Source organism: Herpailurus yagouaroundi, unplaced genomic scaffold, assembly GCF_014898765.1.
Source record: "Herpailurus yagouaroundi ecotype Mexico unplaced genomic scaffold, PumYag 29, whole genome shotgun sequence".
Classification (NCBI taxonomy): Eukaryota; Metazoa; Chordata; class Mammalia; order Carnivora; family Felidae; genus Herpailurus; species Herpailurus yagouaroundi.
Window position 1 is genome coordinate 66168326 of NW_024412377.1, and position 19394 is coordinate 66187719.

General features: G+C 41.0%; 1 protein-coding gene across 7 annotated transcripts in view; it reads left to right on the top strand.

Moving 5' to 3' along the window:
* The first annotated feature begins 1746 nt into the window (after positions 1-1746).
* ZNF346 (zinc finger protein 346) overlaps positions 1747-19394 on the top strand; it is a 30446-nt gene continuing 12798 nt past the window's right edge. For 3 of the 7 annotated variants that reach the window (XM_040446080.1, XM_040446097.1, XM_040446123.1), the window contains exons 1-4: positions 1748-1966; positions 14734-14837; positions 15410-15502; positions 17258-17402. In XM_040446080.1, the coding sequence (XP_040302014.1) occupies positions 1792-1966; positions 14734-14837; positions 15410-15502; positions 17258-17402 (517 nt within the window). In that variant the 5' untranslated portion in view covers positions 1748-1791. Of the gene's footprint in view, positions 1967-2873; positions 2899-14733; positions 14838-15409; positions 15503-17257; positions 17403-19394 lie in introns of those variants that run through there. The other 4 variants (XM_040446089.1, XM_040446107.1, XM_040446112.1 and 1 more) reach the window with 3 other exon arrangements.

Below are 19394 nucleotides of genomic sequence, written 5' to 3' on the forward strand. Positions count from 1 at the left end.
TATAATGTATGTTAAAGGTGCTTCATAAACTATAAAACACTGCATAAACATCAATCATCTATTACACTATAGAGGAGTCAGGCATGAAGGCTGCCACTAGCTAATGCTCAATATTTACAGTATAAATAAGTATCTCTTGCTGGTCAGCTGTGTGATCTCAGGCAAGAAACCTGTCTCTTTCTTTTTTTCTTTTTGCCTCCTCTGATATTACTTCTCCCTTGTTCACTGGGCTCCAGCCACAGTGTTCTTTTTCCTATTCCTTCCAACAGAGCAAGTTCACTCCTGCCATAGGGGCTTTGTACCTCCTGTTCCCTCTCCCTGGAACATTCTTCACCAGTTCTTTACATGGCCTCCCACTTCTCATCAATCAGGCTTAGGTAAAATGTCATTTCTTTAGAGGCTTTCTCTGACCACCCTGACTAATGTTCCTTGCACATCATTCACCCAATATATATTCGTTTTATGTTCTTAGTACTTATTACAATCTGTTGACTTATTACACTCTCCTCCAGTAGAATAAAAAACACAATACCAGAGATTCCCTTTCTGTCTTGTTCACCATTGTATTCCAATGCTCAAAACAACATCTAACTCATAATTAAACTCTCAATAAGCATTTGAATAAATGAAGTTGAAATAAGGTAATTATATCAAAAATTTCACTGACAGATATTTTATATGTACCTATGAGAACCCAGGCTCTATTTCAAGGTGCTGGAGTTCCATCTGAGAACAAAATAGACAAAAATCTCTACTTTCTAGGGGTGTGCCTACTAGTGGGGAAACAAACAAAAAAGATAAAAAGTAAAATCATACTATGTCTGATAATGTTAAGTGTTAAGAAGGAAAAAATAATAAAGCAGGAAAGAAGAACATGACATGTGTGTTTTAGATAGGGTAGCCAGAGAAAGAAGTGAAAGACTGAGCCATGAGAATATACGGGGAAAATGCAATCCAGGTGGTCAGGGTAACTGGGACAGTAATGAAGGTGTCGGAGGCTAACACAGGAGATAAAATCAGGGAGGTTAAAGGAAGTCAGACTGTATAGGGTCTTTTGGCTAAACTAAGGACTTTCTTTGGCTTTTATCAAGAGTAGGATAGGAAAGTGTTGGAAAATATGAGCATCAGGGTATCATGACATGGTTTGCTATGAGGACTGCTAGGGCTGTTGTGCTGAGAATATCTGAAGGGCAAGGGAAAGGACTAGTGAAGATGCCACAATAACCTTGCCAAGAGATGGTGGCTCCTGAAAGACTATGGATCTATGGGGATGGAAGATAAAATTTCAGGTTTGACAGTTGCATTGAGAGTTTAAGGGGTGGGGGGGTGGGGTCTGGGCTAGGAGTTAGAAGTTGAAACTCAACTGGTATTTATTACGGAGATGGAGTCCTAGCTCTACTACATTCTGGTGGCAAACTTGAGTAAACTTTTTTTAGGTTCTAGGCCTCAGTTTCCCTAACAGTAAAACGGAGAAAATATTCCCACGTAACGGGCCTTCAAGAGAACTATTTCGAAGTGTCAAAGGCTGATGGTGAGCAAGGTGAGAACCTGCACGAACCTGTATCAGAGTAAGGGGGCTACTGTGAAACCAGCGACTAACTTTCAGCTCCACGGAACACGCTCCGAGGCTCACCAGCGATCAAAGGGAAGCACCAAGGCCCGCATTGCAACGCGGGCTGCAGCTCCCAAACCTCGCGAGACTTGTTGGCCCGGCAAAGTCACCCTCCTACCCACATCTCGCGAGACCAAGGTTTATGAGCGGCTATCTGCCGGTTACGGCTTGCAGGAAAGATGGAGTATACTGCGTTGGGCACCGTGGAGGCCGCGGACAGCGGAGGGGCCCTGCCATACACCAGCTCGGAGGAGCGAGAAGGCCGGGAACCGGACGGACTGCGCTTCGACCGCGAGAGGGCGCGCCGCCTGTGGGAAGCAGTGTCCGGGGCCCAACCAGTGGGGAGGGAGGAAGGTGAGTCCGCGGACCTCAGAGGCAGTAAGTCCCTCGCCCACCCGCTCGTTTCGCTGGGAGCGGAGGAAGCGCGGGTTGGGAATGCGGGACTGCCCCCGGGTCTCCGGTCACACCCCCTGGCGCCCGGCCCGCCCCCTTGCGTGACGCGCCCGGGACTCCTTGACTCGTGCAGCCCAGCAGGGCCTGGGTACCGTGGGCTAGCTCCACGGAAAATTGAGGCCGCCGCACCCAGCGAATGAGGTCTCCGCTCTCCAGTAGTCAAGGGCCTTCTCATGCTCACACCGTTGGGGGTGGGGGTTCCCCCGCCTTTCTCATCCACCAGAGCGCAGCTCTTCCCTAAACTCGATGACTGTAATTCCTATCCGTGCCTTCCCGGAGACCCACAGAACCTTCTCCGCCAGACTGCTATCCCCCCACCATTTTCCCCTGACTCTCCATTGCCCCAGTCTCCAAGTTCCCCCACCCCTAGTGTATCTTGCCTCTCTTCTCTCATGCCCCACACTTGCAAGAACTCCAGAAGGCCTTCTTACCCCATGTTCTTCCTGGCCTTGGTGACTGAACCTGGTTTATCCCTGTTTCTATTTGTCGAGTTTCTACTACCTGGGTCCTTTTTATGCGATGGGGGCCAGGAGCCTGAAAAACTGGCCAGGGTATACTTTGGGTCCAACTTCTTTGTATCCTAGGCTTGTCCCGAAGTTGTGAAGAACAGGGTACACTGGGGGGCACTTCTGGGCTGAAGCTTCCTAGCTTGCTCTGCATTTGACCTGGCACTGGGTAAGATGGAGATAGAGGAGGATGGAAAGGGCTGGCCTGACCTGGTTGCGTGACTCCCTTCATGGTCCTTACCACTAGCTGCTTAACTCCAGTCCAGAAGTACAAGAACCGTCTGGCCTTCTGTGCTAATCCTGTCAAGTAATCTCGGAAATCAGAAGGTTTGTTTGTTTGCTGAGCAGACTAATCATGGAAAGTTTAATATGTTGCTTGTGAACTGATTGTCCTGGGATAAAATGGACTTTTTGACCACATCCAAAGAAGATATGTTTAAATTTGGGGTCTGTGGTACATAGACCTATACCCTTGTATGTACTTCTCCAGTTTGAAAACTAGTCTAGTCTGACTCCTACTAAATTAATATGGGCCTTCTGTCTCCCTCATAATTTCAAACTTGTTTGGTACAAATCCCCCCAAATGCACCCCAATTTTCCTTTCACTAATTTGACAATCATTGATGTATGCTCAGTTCCTAGGACTGGCTGGGCATCAGAGCTACAGAGATGAGGAAGATACTGTCCTTCCCCCTGGGAGGGGTTTATAGTCTAGTCCAGGAAGCAGACACCAAAACAGTTTCAGTATAATGTAATGGGTGCAGTAAAGAGGAATGTGTAAGAATTGGTCGTGCACAAAGAGGAAGTGACCTTTGTCCTTGAGGGACAGGGAAGGCATCTGCTGGACCTTGAAGCAGAGAACACAGCAGCTGTGCTCTAAAAAGTGAATTGCTTATGTGTGTATGAATGTACAATGTCACTTAGGACCCAGTTCATTTCCCTACTGTCCTCACTTTCCAGTATTTATATGAGGTCTAGATAGATATCTGTAACACCAGGTTCTACTCATCTTGGTTTTTGTTTTGTTTTTCTCTTAGCACTTTTATTGAGTTATAATTTATATACCATAAAATTCAGCCATTCTAACTGTACAATGCAATGATTTTTTGCTAAAAGTATAGAGTTGTGTAGCCACAATTCTGTTTTTGAATATTTCCGTCACTCCAGTTAGTTCCTTTCTGCTTCTTTACATTAAATCTCCACTCTTACCTCCTGCCCTGGGCTACCACTGTCTCTAAAATTTGCCTTTTCTGAACATTTCATATAAATAAAATCATACAATATGAATGCATTTGGCTTCTCTCAGCATGTTTTTGAGGTTCAGCCACGTTGTACCGTGCATTCATTATGTGCTTCATTATGTTTTGTTGCTAATAGAATCCCATTGTATAGATCTTGCTTTTTATCCTTTGACAGTCTCTGGCTTTTGAGTGGGCTGTTTAGACTGTTTGCATTTAATTTAATTATTGATAATGGCTAGATTTACATTTTCTATTTTGCTATTTATCTCCTTTTCATTTTGTTCTTCCTTTTCTCCTTTACTGACTTCCTTTGTGGTTAGTATTTTTTAGTGGACCATTTTACTTCCTCTGTCAATTTTTTATACTTTTTTTTTTAATGTATTTATTTTTGAGAAAGAGAGCACAAGCAGAGAAGGGGCAGAGTGAGAAGGAGACAGGATCTGAAGCAGGCTTTGTGCTGATAGCAGAGCCCAGTGTGGGGCTCAAATCCATGAACCGTGAGATTGTGACCTAAGCTGAAGTCAGACTCTCAACCAAGACACCCAGGTGCCCTTTTTTTTTTTTTTTTTTTTTTTTACTTTTTAATTGTATTTTCTTAGTGTTCGAGGGACTATATGATGCATCTTAACTCATCACAGTCTACTTCAAATTAATACTAACTTAAATCTGATAAAATGTATAAAAACATTCCTCTAATAGTGCTCCATTCCTCACCCTCCTTTGTACTATTATTGTCATATTTGTTACATTGATATATGTTATAAACCTAATTATTCAGTGTCATAATTATTGATTTATACAACATCTCTTCTAAAGAAGTGAAGAGAAGTTATTAAAAAAAGTATATTTGTGGGGCACCTGGTTGGCTCAGTCAGTTAACCCTCCGACTTCAGCTCAGGTCATGATCTCACAGTTTGTGGATTTGAGTGCCTCATCTGGCTCTGTGCTGACAGCTCAGAGCCTGGAGCCTGCTTTGGATTCTGTGTCTCCCTCTTTATCTACCCCTCCCCTACTCACACTCTGTCTCTCTCTCTCTTTCAAAAAAAACATTAAAAAATTTTTTGGGGGGGCGCCTGGGTGGCTCGGTCGGTTAAGCGTCCGACTTCGGCTCAGGTCATGATCTCACGGTCCGTGAGTTCGAGCCCCGCGTCGGGCTCTGGGCTGATGGCTCGGAACCTGGAGCCTGCTTCAGATTCTGTGTCTCCCTCCCTCTCTGCTCCGCCCCTGTTCATGCTCTGTCTCTCTCTGTCTTAAAAATAAACATTAGGGGCGCCTGGGTGGCGCAGTCGGTTAAGCATCCGACTTCAGCCGGGTCACGATCTCGCGGTCCGTGAGTTCGAGCCCCGCGTCGGGCTCTGGGCTGATGGCTCGGAGCCTGGAACCTGTTTCCGATTCTGTGTCTCCCTCTCTCTCTGCCCCTCCCCTGTTCATGCTGTGTCTCTCTCTGTCCCAAAAATAAATAAAAAACGTTGAAAAAAAAATTTAAAAAAAAATAAATAAAAAAAAATAAACATTAAAAATTTAAAGAAAAAAAAAATTTTTTTGGGGGGTGGGCGCCTGGATGGCTCAGTCAGTTAAGCATCCAACTTCAGCTCAGATCATGAACTCGCGTTTCGTGAGTTCAAGTGCCGTGTTGGACTCTGTGCTGACAGCCAGAGCCTGGAGCCTGCTTCAGATTCTGTGTCTCCCTCTGTCTCTGCCTCTACCCTTCCCCTATACTCTGTCTCTCTCTTTCTTAAAAGTAAATAAAGATTAAAAAAATTTTTTATTGATTTTATTTATTGATTTTATTTAAAGATTTAAAAAATATTAAAAAAATATTTATAATGTCTTTTATATTAGCATACATATTTACCATTTCTGGTGTTCTTTTTTCTTCTTCCGGATTCATTACCACTTAGTACCACTTCCTTTCAGCTAGCAGGGCTTTCTTTAGTATTTCTTGCAAGGCAAACCTGCTAACAGTGAATTCTCTCAGTCTTTATCTGGGAATGTCTTTATTGTGTTTTCAGTCTTAAAGTATATATATATATTTTTTTTTATTATTAAAAAATTTTTTTTAATGTTTATTTATTTTTGAGAGGGGGGGGAGACAGAGTGTGAGCAGGGGAGGGGCAGAGAGAGAGGGAGACACAGAATCTGAAGCAGGTTCCAGGCTCTGAGCTGTCAGCACAGACCCCGACACCAGACTCAAACTCACAAACCGCGAGATCATGACCTGAGCCAAAGTCGGACGCTCAGCCACTGAGCCGCCCAGGCGCCCCAAAGTATATATTTTTTAAAATAACATCTTTATTGATACATAATTCATATACCATAAAATGCATCTTTGTAAAATATATAATTTAGTGGTTTTTAGTATATTCACAGAATTGTACAACCATGACCACTATCTAATTTTAGAACATTTTCATCACCCCGGAAAGAAACCCTACACCCATTAGCAGTCACCTCTGACAATTGTTTATCTCCTTTCTGTTTCTATAGATTTGCTTATTCTGGATGTTTCATGTAAATTGAATTGTATAATATGTGGCCTTTTGTGACTGGCTTCTGTCACTTAGCATACTGTTTGAAGGATAGTTTTACTGGACATGGAATTATTAGTTGACAGTGTTGATCTTTCTCACTACTTTGAATATGTTATTCCACTGCTCTCTGGCTTTCATTGTTACAGATAAGAAGTAAGTCATTAATCAAATTATTCCACTGTACAGGATGAGTCATCTTTCTCTTGCTGCTTTACAGAGTTTCTATCTTCCAGTAGCTTGACTATGATGTATCTAGGTGTAGATCTCTTGGTATTTATCATATTTTGAGTACCTTGAGGCTTTTAGCTGTATGGATTAATGTTTTTCTTTGATCAAATATGGGAAGTTTTCAGACATTGTTTCTTAAAACATGTGGGGTTTTTTCCTATTCCTTTCTCTTCTTCTGAGACTCCCCATATATATGTTTGGTATGTATTTGTTTGGTATGCTTGATGTATCCCACATGTATCTGTGGCTCTGTTCATTATCAATTTTCTTTTTCTCTTTTCTTCAGTTTGAGTATTTCTGTTGATTTATCTGCAAGTTCACTGATTCTTCTGCTACTTAGAAACTGATACTGATTTTTTCTAGTGTTTTTTTCATTTCATTTATTGTGCTTTCAGCTCAACTCTGTGTTATACGTATTTTAAGTAGAAAACTTTTTAACACCACATTATCAATGCCATTACATTTGTTTTCTTCATGCCTTTTTTGATAATAAAATTTGAGTTTTTACACACCATCAACAGTATGGATTCACAAAATAGATAGAAGTGCTGAAGCTAAATAACCTTAACGGGGCTAATGTCCAATTCATTCTTGTAGACCACCCTGCCTGTTAGACTACACTGCCTAAACAGTCTGACCCACTGGTAGATTATGTCCAGCTTGCTTTTACTAGGATCTTTTGTTGTTTACTGCTTTCTAACTATAGCTGTACCTAGAAATCCACTACCTCCTAATAAGCAATAAGAAGCAGCGTTCTAAATAGGTTATATCTATCCCTGAGAACCAACTTCAGACAACTGATGAATTTCTGTGGAGCTGAGTTGAGATTCTAAGGCCCAAGGAATAGCAAGTCATGGGGCGCCTGGGTGGCTCATTTGGTTAAGTGTCCGACTCTGTGTTTCAGCTCAGGTCACGATCTCACGGTTTGTGGGTTTGAGCCCCACATTGAGCTCCTTGCTGGAAGTGTGGAACCTGCTTGGGATTCTCTCTCTCTCTCTCTCTCTCTCTCTCTCTCCCTCTCCCCCTCCCCCTCCCTCCCTCCCTCCCTCTTTCTACCCCTCTCTAGCTTGCTCTCTGTCAAAGCACATAAATAAACTTAAAAAAAAAAAAAAAAAGGAATAGTAAGTCATTATAGATTAGCGGTGTTCACCATTACTTGGAATATTGGAGATGGTTTAGTCACGCCAGCTATTCTGGCCCTAGTATCCTAAGGCAACTTAAGGTACATTAAGTCACCCAAAGACAATTGTAACTTGAATTGAGGTGTCACGATCATTTTCTCCCCCAAATACTACTTTCCCTAAATTCCTTAAGTTTATGAATTATCTTGCTTCTCTACACCAGCTGTCTCTGTCCATACTTCATTGACCCTGTGAAAATCAGCCCTATGCCAGATCTCTTAGTCTCTTCCCCATACATCTAGATAGTTGGCTACAATATGGATACAAATTAAATCCTGCCAATCATGTCTTATCATAATATAGGGAAGACACAAATTCATATGGCTGTTGGCTATTGTTATGGTCAATAAAGGTCATGGAGGGGTGCCTGGGTGACTCAGTCGGTTGGGCGGCTGACCCTTTGGCTCAGGTCATGATCCCAGCATCATGGGATCAAGCCCCATGTCAGGCTTTGTGCTGAGTATGGAGTCTGTTAAGATATTCTCTCTCTCTCTCCCTCCCTCCCTCCCTTTTCCCCTCCCTCCCTCTGATCCTCTCCCCCACTCATGCTCTCTCTCCCTCTCTCTAAAATAGGGGGGGGGGGGGAAGAAAGAAAGAAAGAAAGAGAAGAAAAGAAAAGAAAAGAAAAGAAAAGAAAAGAAAAGAAAAGAAGGTCATTGCATTATGAGATCATCCTACATCAGTGTTTCAGCATCAGCATCCTTTATCCAGCTTTATGGGCTGAGATGTAGGGTCATTGACAATGGAAGCTTCTTACTTCCAGCAAGGCTGTGATGGAAGCCTCAGACACTATAGATCTTCTGTTGAAACAGTCATATATTGTTCCTAGAGACATTTGTGGAGGCCCAACCTAGTACCTTCAGCCTGTCCAATGTTGTTTTTTTTTTTTTTTTAAGTTTACTTATTTTGAGAGAGAGAGAGAGAGAGAAATCATGAGTGGGGGAGGGACAGAAAGAGGAGGAGAGAGAGAATCCCAAGTAGACTCCATGCTGTCAGCATAGAGCCCAGTGCAAAGCTTGAACTACCAACTGTGAGATCATGACCTGAAGTTGGACACTTAACCAACTGAGCTACCCAGGCACCCCTCCAATGATTTTTCTAAGCATCAGATTTCTTATATCAAATCTGACCAATTTTGGAGAGGTAGTAGTGTTATGTATGGATATCAGGGCAACCGAGATGCATATTCAGGCCACCTTCTCAGAATTCTGATAATTTATCAAGTTCTTTTTCCCAACATGGACCTTAGCTTCCTCCAACCTTGTGAACCTCTCATGGTTTTTATGGGTCAGGAATTTAGGAAAGGCTTAGCTGGACAGTTCTCTCTCAGGGTTTGAAGGGCTCTAAGACTCTATCCCAGGGCCTCCTTCCTTTTCCATCTACACTAGGCATTCTTTTCTAGCCCATAGCCTTATTTATGATTGATATATTGATGATTCTCAACTTATATCTCCAGTTCTGACCTCTCCCTTGAGCTCCAGACTTGAATCTTCAACTGACTACTTGATATCTCTACACATATATCTGATAGACCACTCATGTTTAACATAGCCAAAGAAAAGTCTTAAATTCTCCTCCAAGGCTGTCTTCCTCCAGTTTTCATCTCATCTTAGTTTAGTTGCTCAAGTTCAAAACCTAAGAGTTACCCTTGACTCCTTCCTTCATTCTCTCACATCAAATCAAAGAAATTGTGTATCGGATCTACTTCTAGAACGTAATTCCAAATCCATGCACTTTTCTCTGTCTCCATTGCCAACCTCCATTGCCATCTCCATACAGTCTACTGACACAATGATCAGAGTATTCTTTCCAAAACATAAGCCAGATCTTATTGCCTCTTCTTGCACTAAAAACAAAATCCATAGTTCAAATCATGGCTTCTGAGGCCTTGTATTCATCCAAAATGATCTTGTAGGCCTCACACTGCCTCTCCAGCTTTATTTCCTGCCACTTTTGTCTCATTCACCATACTCATGCCACATTGACCTCCTTTCCCTTCTTTGAATATGCCAAACTCATCCCTGCCTCAGAGATTTGGCACTGTCTCAGGCTGCAACACTATTTCCCCCAGACCTCCTTGTGGCTGATGTCTCCTAAGATGGTCTTCACTGACTGTGTTGCCCCCATCATTCTCTAGCACTGATTTTGTTTTCATAGCATTTCTCCCTCTCTGTCACTATTTTGCTTTTTATTTACTTTGTACTGTGTTTTGTTGATATGGCCCCAGTGCTGGCACATAGGGTGTATTCTGAATATATATTTGTGGACTACGTGGATATACTCTGAGGCCAAAGAGGTGCCTCTTTATTCATTTAGTAGTTATTTACCAAGCTCCTGCTATGGGTCAGGTATCATACTAGATACTGGGGATACAAAGTCATAGACAACATGGTCTCTGCCCTGTTTAGTCTTTGGAAGTCAGATTCTGAATATCTTTGAAAAAGAATTTCATTGGGGCACCTGGGTGGCTCAGTCAGTTAAGCGTCAGATCAGGTCATGATCGCGCGGTTTGTAGGTTCGAGCCCCGCATCCGGCTCTCTTCTGTCGGTGCGAAGCCTGCTTCAGATCCTCTGTCCCCTCTCTCTCTGCCGCTCCCTCTCTCTTTCTCCCTCGAAAATAAATAAACATTAACAAATTATTTTAAAAAAAGAAATAAAGAAACTTAAAACAGTAAAAGAATTTCATCTCCTTTAATTGAAAAAAAAAAAAGAAAGAAAGAAAGAAAGAAATCCAGCATCTCCAGGTCTGGAGAGGATGGCTGGACTCTTACTCCTGGGTACCATCTCCCCCTTGTGGGCTTTGCAATCCTTTTTTTTTTTTTTTTCTTTTTTTTAACGTTTATTTATTTTTTGAGACAGAGAGAGACAGAGCATGAACGGGGGAGGGTCAAAGAGAGGGAGACACAGAATCCGAAACAGGCTCCAGGCTCTGAGCTGTCAGCACAAAGCCCGATGCGGGGCTCGAAGTCACTGACCGCGAGATCATGACCTGAGCCGAAGTCGGCCGCTTAACCGACTGAGCCACCCAGGCACCCCCTTTTTTTTTTTAAGTTTATTTATTTTGGGAGAGAGAGAGAGAGAGAGAGAGAGAATCCCAAGCAGACTCTGTGCTGTCAGCACAGAGCCCAACATAGGGCTCAATCTCAGGAACTGTGATATCATGACTTGAGCCAAAATCAAGAGTTGGACACTAAACCAATTGAGCCACCCAGGTGCCCTGAGCTTTGCATTCTGAGTAGCCTCTCATTTTCCCTTTAAAATAAAAGTTCTGGGACAGAACATCCAAGTCTTGATACCAGCTTAGGTCTTGATCTCAGGGTTGTTAGTTCAAGCCTCAAATTTGGCTCCACACCCAGTGTGGGGCCTACTTAAAAATTAATTAATTAATTAACTCTGGCCCAGATATGTTGACAGATCCACTTTCCTTGGTTTCTCTGAACCCAGATGAGCCTGGCAAGGTCTTTCACAAAAATTTACCAATCACCATAGGAGAAAAATGTGGAAATAAACAGATTCTAAGGGGCAGAAATACAGCCAGACAATAGCCTTTCTGCCCAAAAGGGCTGGCATAGATAAACTTTAGATCTTGTAGAGTAGGGAAAGTCACCTTAAAAGTTTCCTACCAAGAATCTCCCTCCAAGGCATTTTAGCCATGTTTTGCTCCAGAGTGAAAAATATAAAACATGGGCTTGCTGTCCCCTCATGGTTTTCTGAACTCTGCCCTGCCTCAGATTATTGGTGTCATTATAGAACTCATGCCTTGGGTGAAATTTTACTTCTCCCCAAAGGTAAGGCTTAGTTCTCTGGGCCCAGTGATTAAAAACAAGCTAATATGGGGGTGCCTGGGTGGTTCAGTCAGTTGAGCATCCGACTGTTGGTTTTGGCTAGGGTCATGATCGTGGTTTCTTTCTCTCTCTCTCTCTCCCCCTTCCCCCCCTCCACCACTCACGTTCTCTCCCTCTCCCTCCCTCCCTCTCTCTCCCTCCCTCTCCCTCCCTCCCTCCCTCTCCCTCCCACCCTTTCCTTTCCCTCTCTCCCTCTTCTCTCTCTCTCTAACTCTCTCTCAAAATAAACTTAAAAAAAAAGAACAGGTTAATATCATAGGTACCTACAGTGTAGAACTTGTGTAATATGTTAGCTGATTTTAGGTGTTTCAAAGTCAGATCAAGAACAGTGAGAAAAAATTTAACACATATCAAGTTATAGCATAAGAAATACCCTGGAGGGGCTCCTGGCTGGCTCATTCGGTTAAGTGTCCAACTTCACCTCAGGTCATGATCTCACAGCTTGTGAGTTCGAGCCATGCATCAGGCTCTGTGCTGACAGTTCAGAGCCTGGAGCCTGCTTCGGATTCTGTCTCTTCCTCTCTCTCTCTCTCAAAAATAAATAAACATTAAAAAATTTTAAAAAAAAAGAAATATCCTGGAGCATCTAGCTGACTTAGTTGGTGGAGCATGCAACTCTTGATCTTGGGCTTCAAGCCCATGTTGGGCATAAAGATTACTTAAAATAAAATCTTTAAAAAAAAAAAAACCTTCACAGGTACAACATAGAAAATAATTAATTTGCTTAGAACCACAGGACCCGAAAAAGAATTTGACATATAACACTGACAGCATGCACTAAGCCAGACATTGCACTGCTTTGTATGGAAAAACCACAAGGAGAATACATTCAATGAGATACAAGTTACTAGTACAGTAGTCTCCTTTATTCATGGGGGATATATTCCAAGACCCCTACTGAATTCCTAAAACCACAGATTGTACCAAACCCTATATACACTGTGTTTTTTCCTATATACATACATACCTATGATAAAGTTTAATTTAGAAATTAGGCACAGTAATAAGAGATTGACAACAATAACTTAGTAAAATAAAACAATTATAACGATATACTGTGGGGCGCCTGGGTGGCTCAGTTGGTTGAGCGACCGACTTCGGTTCAGGTCATGATCTCACAGTTTGTGAGTTCGAGCCCCGTGTCGGGCTCTGTGCTTACCGCTCGGAGCTTGGAGCCTGCTTCAGATTCTGTGTCTCCCCCTCTCTCTGCCCTTCCCCTGCTCATGCTCTGTGTGTGTCTCTCTCTCAATAATAAATAAACGTTAAAAAAAATTAAAAATAAAAATATATATACTGTAATAAAAGTCATGTGAATGTGGTATCTCTGTTTCTCTCTCAAAATATCTTACTGTGCTGTACTTACCCTGTGGTAACGTGAAATGATAAAATACCTATATGGTGAGATAAAGTGAGGCGAATGACGTAGGCATTGTGACACAGCGTTAGGCTACTATATTGATGTGTAAGAAAGAAGATCATCTGCTTCCAGACTGCGGTTAACTGTGGGTAACTGAAATCACAGGAAGTGAAACTGCAGATGAGGTAGGACTTCTGTATCCCCATTTTAAACAAAGGAAAACCACAGGAGGAGATTAAGCAATTTCTATAAAATCACACAGTAACAGTAACAGCTGCAGGATTTGAACCCAAGTCAACATGCCTGGGGAACCCAAGATCCTAACCGTGGTTTGTACCATACACATTTAACTGGTATTAGATTATAGTTTATGTTTACTATATAATAACAGGATTAATTTACCTTTTTTCCTGAAGGTAAAAGATTATCCAGCAGCATCTTCTAATTGATACTTATCCTCCAAAACTTCTTTTCAAATCTTCTGATTTATTCAAAAGAAACCAATTTTTAATGTTTCCCTAATAAACAAACACATTATTTCCATACAAAAAGAATGTTCTAGTCTTTTAATAACTAAACCCCAATGCAATTTTCTAACCAATTCTGTGTGTACAGTTATACCAATGTAAATTCTTAAAATCAGAAAATGTGGGGCACCTAGCTGGCTCAGTAGGCATCAAGTATGTAACACTTGATGTTGGGGTTGTGAGTTTGAGCCCCACATGGGGTGTAGAGATTACATAAAATATTTTAAAAATAAGATACAATAAAATAGTAAAATCAGCAAATGCTGTTGATCTTCTAGTGGAATAAATTTGGGGGTGGCTTCATTTTTAATTCCACAGAAAATGTTCACATATAATAAAAAGATAAAGAATTTATCATTACAATTTTTTTACAAAGAATGAAAAAATGATTCCCTTTTCAAGTCTTTCAATCTTTCTGATTCTATCTGGGAAGGAGTCTCAGGTGCTGCCATGTCTCAACACCTCTCTTCATAGTTGCTGCTCTCTTATTCTTTTAAGGGAGAGCTCCAAGCCTGTCACCAGTGTCTGGCTAGAATTATTTCATTTTTATTGGTATCTAGTTTAAGTTTATGATCTAAAGATTCATTTTTTTAAAAAAGAAAGAAAAAAAAAAAAAAACAGGAGGGGAGAGGCACAGAGAGAAGGAGAAAGAGAATTCCAAGCAGGCTCCACACTGAGCCCTAACACAGGGCTTAATCCCACAACCCTGGAATCATGACCCGAACCATAATCAAGAGTCATACGCTTAACCAATTGAGCCACCCAGGCGCCCTTAAAGATTCCTTTTTAAAAGAATTTATAGCATGGTGATTATAGTTAATGCTGTATTGTATATTTGAAAGTTGCTAAGAGAGTAAATCTGAAAAGTTCTCATCACGAGAAAAAGATTTATAACTATGTATGGTGACAGATGTTAACTAGATCTATCATGGTGACCATTTTGTAATATATACAAATATCAAATCATTATATTGTATACCTGAAACTAATACAGTGTTATATGTCAATTATATTTCAAAAAAAATTACTTAGTAAAGAAAATTGCCTTACACGAAGTTGTAAAGTAAGTAATTAGGTAAGTGATGTGAAAACATAGCATGCGTCATGAAAACATAGGTGAGGAGTGACAAAGCTTTGCCGAGATATGATGGTATGGCATTCCGTTACTCAGTGCCTATGTTTGAGAGGGTTCAAAGATGGCACTGTTGAAGCAGGTTTTTAACTCAAAGATTTTTTTATTTTCCTCTCTGTAGTGGAGCACATGATCCAGAAGAACCAGTGTCTCTTTACCAATACTCAGTGTAAGGTTTGCTGCGCCTTGCTAATTTCTGAGTCCCAGAAGCTGGCACACTACCAGGTATGCCACTGTACCTTTAAATACTTTACTCCCCCCGCCACACACACACACCAAAAAAAAAAGAAAAACTTTACTTTCCACACTCCGTGCCAAGCCCTCACTTCCTTCTTAGCCACCCAGACATCACCTCCATGCATGTTGACTGTGACTTGAAGATTGACTTAATTTTTTGCATCTCATTTCTCCCGTCCAAATCAAGATCATTATACTTACGTCTTCCTTCTCAGCTTAATGTAGTAGAAAGTATGCACTTTGGCTTTAAATAGACCGAGTTAGAATCACAGCTCTGCTGCTCATCTTGGGCAAGAAACCTCACCATCTTCAGCCTTAGTTTCCTTATCAGTACGACAGAGATGATGATAATTTTCTCATAGATTGCTGTGCAGATTAGATTTGATAGCATTTAAAGTGCTTTAAACAGAGTAGGAACTCAATAAACTAGGTTTCTTCTCCCACCCTCTCCTCAAAATTTTTGTGAGGATGAATCAAATGAAAATCTAGTGTTTTTGAGTGCCTTGTTAGATATGAAATGGCATTTGGCTATCTTTGATCTTTTTCCTGGGTTCTTGCAGAGCAAAAAACATGCCAACAAAGTGAAGAGATACCTAGCAATCCATGGAATGGAGACATTAAAGGGGGAAACGAAGAAGCTAGACTCAGATCAGGTAATCCAGCTGCCATGTTGAGACCACTCGCTTCCTGATGAAGCCAGCAGGCAGGTTGGTGTGGTGGAAAGAATGTGGGCTTTGAGTCAGACTGAATTGGCTTCAAATCCTAGCCATGTTGTGTGACTTGGACAAGTGTTGTTACTTCTCTGAGCCTTGATTTCTTCCTCCATAAAAATGAGGATGTTAATATCAACATTTTAGGATTTTTCCAACCTAAAATGAGGGAAAAATTATCAAAAGCACCAAACACACAGCGGCTCAGTATATGGAGCCATTGTTATGCATTACCACCCAGTGGTTTATTGGAGCAGGACCAAAAGCTTCTCATTTACTACTCAAGGAGAAAAAGTGGAAGGAAGCCAAGCTGCTTGCTTTCTTGAAATGGGAGGGAAAGAGCTGAGTTGAGCACTTGAATGTTTTGAATAAACAGGTGGAAGAAACAACTTTCCAAATGCCTGTTCTGATTGAGTTGTAAATGCATTGCTTTTTGGCTTAGAAATACTGTGAGAATTATGCTGAAACAATCCTAATCCCTCAAGGGTACCATTAATTTTGTTTTATGGGAGGTTGTTCAAATGTCATGGGATGAGAAGTAGCAGACTAGGGCCCTATACTAGCTCTGCAACTTATTGGTTTGATGACTTTGGGCAAATCACTTAATCTCTCTGTACTTTATTCATAAAATGGAGATAATAATTCCTACCTTTTAAGGGTATTGTAAGGTAAAATTACAATTCTTGATGGATGCTCAATGAATGAAAATTTACAGATAGCCTCCTATTACAGTGTTCACAGGCGTGGAAGGGCCTTGCTCATCCCTTCTCCAAATTCACTGGACCCATCCCCTAGTTGCCCTTCTGCTTATGATTTAGAATTCAGAGAGACAAGATCAACTCTGGGACCCTAGACAAGTCACTTCACCTCTTTGTATCTTGATTACTTCAACTCTCAGGGTGGCCCAGTAGTTCAAATGAAGTGACTGACTTTCTTCTTCCTCTGCAACAAAGAATTATTTACTCCAAAATGTCAATAGTGCCAGGATTAAAAAATCCTCTTAGAATGAATACTTTATTCAGAGATCAGACCTCAGAGAGAGGCTGGGAGCTCTTAACATAGGCTTGAAATACATTGTTTTCTGGTGTAATCACAATCAACAAATAATATCTGCTTGTTCAACAAATCCTGAGTATCTACTATTTGTCAGACTCCAGCAGGGTGCTAAGGATAGGAAATAAAGATGAGTCCAATGGTCCATACCCAAACACTGCACTTTGGTTCACAGAAAAGTCTCCTAAGCTATGACACTGTCAGTTTGGGTGACAAGTGCTATGATAGAGATCTGTTTAATGTACTCTAGGCATGCAGAGGAGGAACAAGATTAATTATTTTCTGAATACTCACACAAAGCAGCTCAATAATTGTGTACTGAGTTGAGTAAAAGTCTCCCAGAAGAAGTGACATATATGTATGAGTCTTGAAGGCTAAGCAGATATATGCCAGGCAGGAAAAAAGGAAGATCATTCTAGGGAGCAAGAATGACCTAAACAAAGCAAGGGAGTAACAGGGAATAAAGTGGGGAATGGTGAGTAGAGCCTAAAATGAAGTAGCTGGAGAAGGATCCAGAAAGGTAGGTTGGGGTTAGTGTGTGAAGGGGGCCTTGAATGCCCATTCTTCTGTGGGCAATGGGGAACCATGGAAGATTTTCTGGCTGGGCAGTGGCGTGATCAGACCTGTGTTCTTTCTCCCAACCAGAAGAACAGCAGAAGCAAAGACAAGAACCAGTGCTGCCCCATCTGTAACATGACCTTTTCCTCCCCTGTCGTGGCCCAGTCGCACTACCTGGGGAAGACCCACGCAAAGAACTTAAAGCTGAAGCAGCAATCCACTAAGGTGGAAGGTACTGGTTTTCCTGAGTAGTGCTGTATCGGTACCCCTCCCATCCTCAGGGCACCAATGCCAATGTCCAGAATGCAATGCCTAGGGCCACAGACTTGGAGAGGTCGAACTTCTGAGAGTCCTTAAAAATACCAAAGTAGGCCCAGCTAGATTGAAATGCAGTCTCAGAGTTGTGCTCACCTAACTTCCCTTTCTTTGGTTCCATCGGTTTTTCTTTGTAGAAGTGTCTTAGCCCTGAGCTTTTGTCCTGATGAATAATTATAATCGAGAGTGTCAAAGTCCTCCAGGCCATGCATACCATGAGAGCATTCTATCTCTTACCTCTCCCACTTAGATTTTTCCCTCCCAGCATCCACCTGCCATTATTACCATGTGTTCCAAGTTGAAAGCTAAATCCTTGTCTTTTTTGTGTGCTCAGGTTATGCCCTGTTCTCTTTAATCCTCAAAGCTGCCTGTTCTCCTCAAGACAGGGACTTGCTTTTCAAAGCTGAATACTTGAGTGCTGCCACTACTGCCCAGCAAGCCATGTTTGCAACTGCCATGAATTCATTCCAGTGCGTTGACTTCTAAAATAGTCCCCTTTATCTTGTCACCACTGTTGCTCAACCCTCGCTTTCATCTCATTAACTCCTGACTTTCTGGGATTTTTAACCTCCACTAACTGCAGTTAGTCAAGAGTGAAAGTTCTTTGATTTTTATGTCTTTTTTTTTTTTTTTTTTTTTGTAATTTTTGCTTCTTTATCTTGGACCAGGAAGTAGACTGACTATACTATTTATAATACTTATTCTTTTTTATAATACTGTATCATGAAAACAAGACAACAATGTTTTAGAAGACTTTGAAGATAAGGTGAAAAATTACTCATAATTATACCCTCTTAACACACCCAAATCTGGTTATTCATGCTATGAAACAACAGAATATGGACTTTGAAGCCACAGACATGCAGGTTTAAATCCTGATGCTGCTATTTACTATCTATATGACTTAACTTCTTTGTGCCTAAGTTTCCTCACCTGTAAGATGTTAATAATACTATCTATAGGTTGTGAGGATGAAATGTATTTAAGGAATCTAAGACATAATAGATGCTTAGTAAATGACAGCTGCTATCATTAGTATTATCACTGTCATTAAGATAGCCCACAAGTGGAATCCCCTTATAAAATGAAGTCTTTGGTGAGGCATCTACCACCTGGAGCATGTCATTGGCCTTGCTTATGGTTTGTTCATCATTAAGTTATACTAGTACTAATTGCTTTTGTTTGAAGTCGGTGTTGGGGGGTGCCTGTCTGGCTCAGTCAGTGGAACATACAACTCTTGATCTTGTGGTCATGAGTTCGAGCCCCATGCTGTGTGTAGAGATTACTTCAAAAAAAATAATAAAGTCAGTGTTGGTACCATTCATGGTACCAAAAAGATTAAAACATTAGGCCAAGAGAAAATAGCTTAAGAACAAAAACTTTATAAGGTTATTTGTCTTTATATGGATTGATCTTTTCTATAAATGGGAAAATTCCCTGATATATGCCAGGTCCCAAAGATTCCATACTTAAGAGGTTATTTTCCGGATTCATTTTCAGCCTTTGCCACGTACAGATATGCTTTTATATGGTTGTAATCATAGTGCATGTACTGTTTGTATCCTGCTTTTACTTTTCATTGAATTTTGTAGTTTAAGCACATTTCTATGTTTTTACATGAGTTTATAACTATATTTATGAAGTTAAACATGTTTCTAATGTGAAAGTAATAGAAGCATGTTGTAGAAAATATGGAAAATACAGATATATGAAAAGAGAAAGTACGCCTAATTTTGCCATTCAGAGGTAACCACTGTTAATATTTTGGAGTATTGTTTTTCCTATAATCTTTTGTTATGTGTATGTGTGTATATCTGTGTGTATAGTTTTATGTATGTACAGATTAAATCCATATATACGTGCATATAAACATAGAATACTTTAAATAACCTTATATTTATAAAAATGA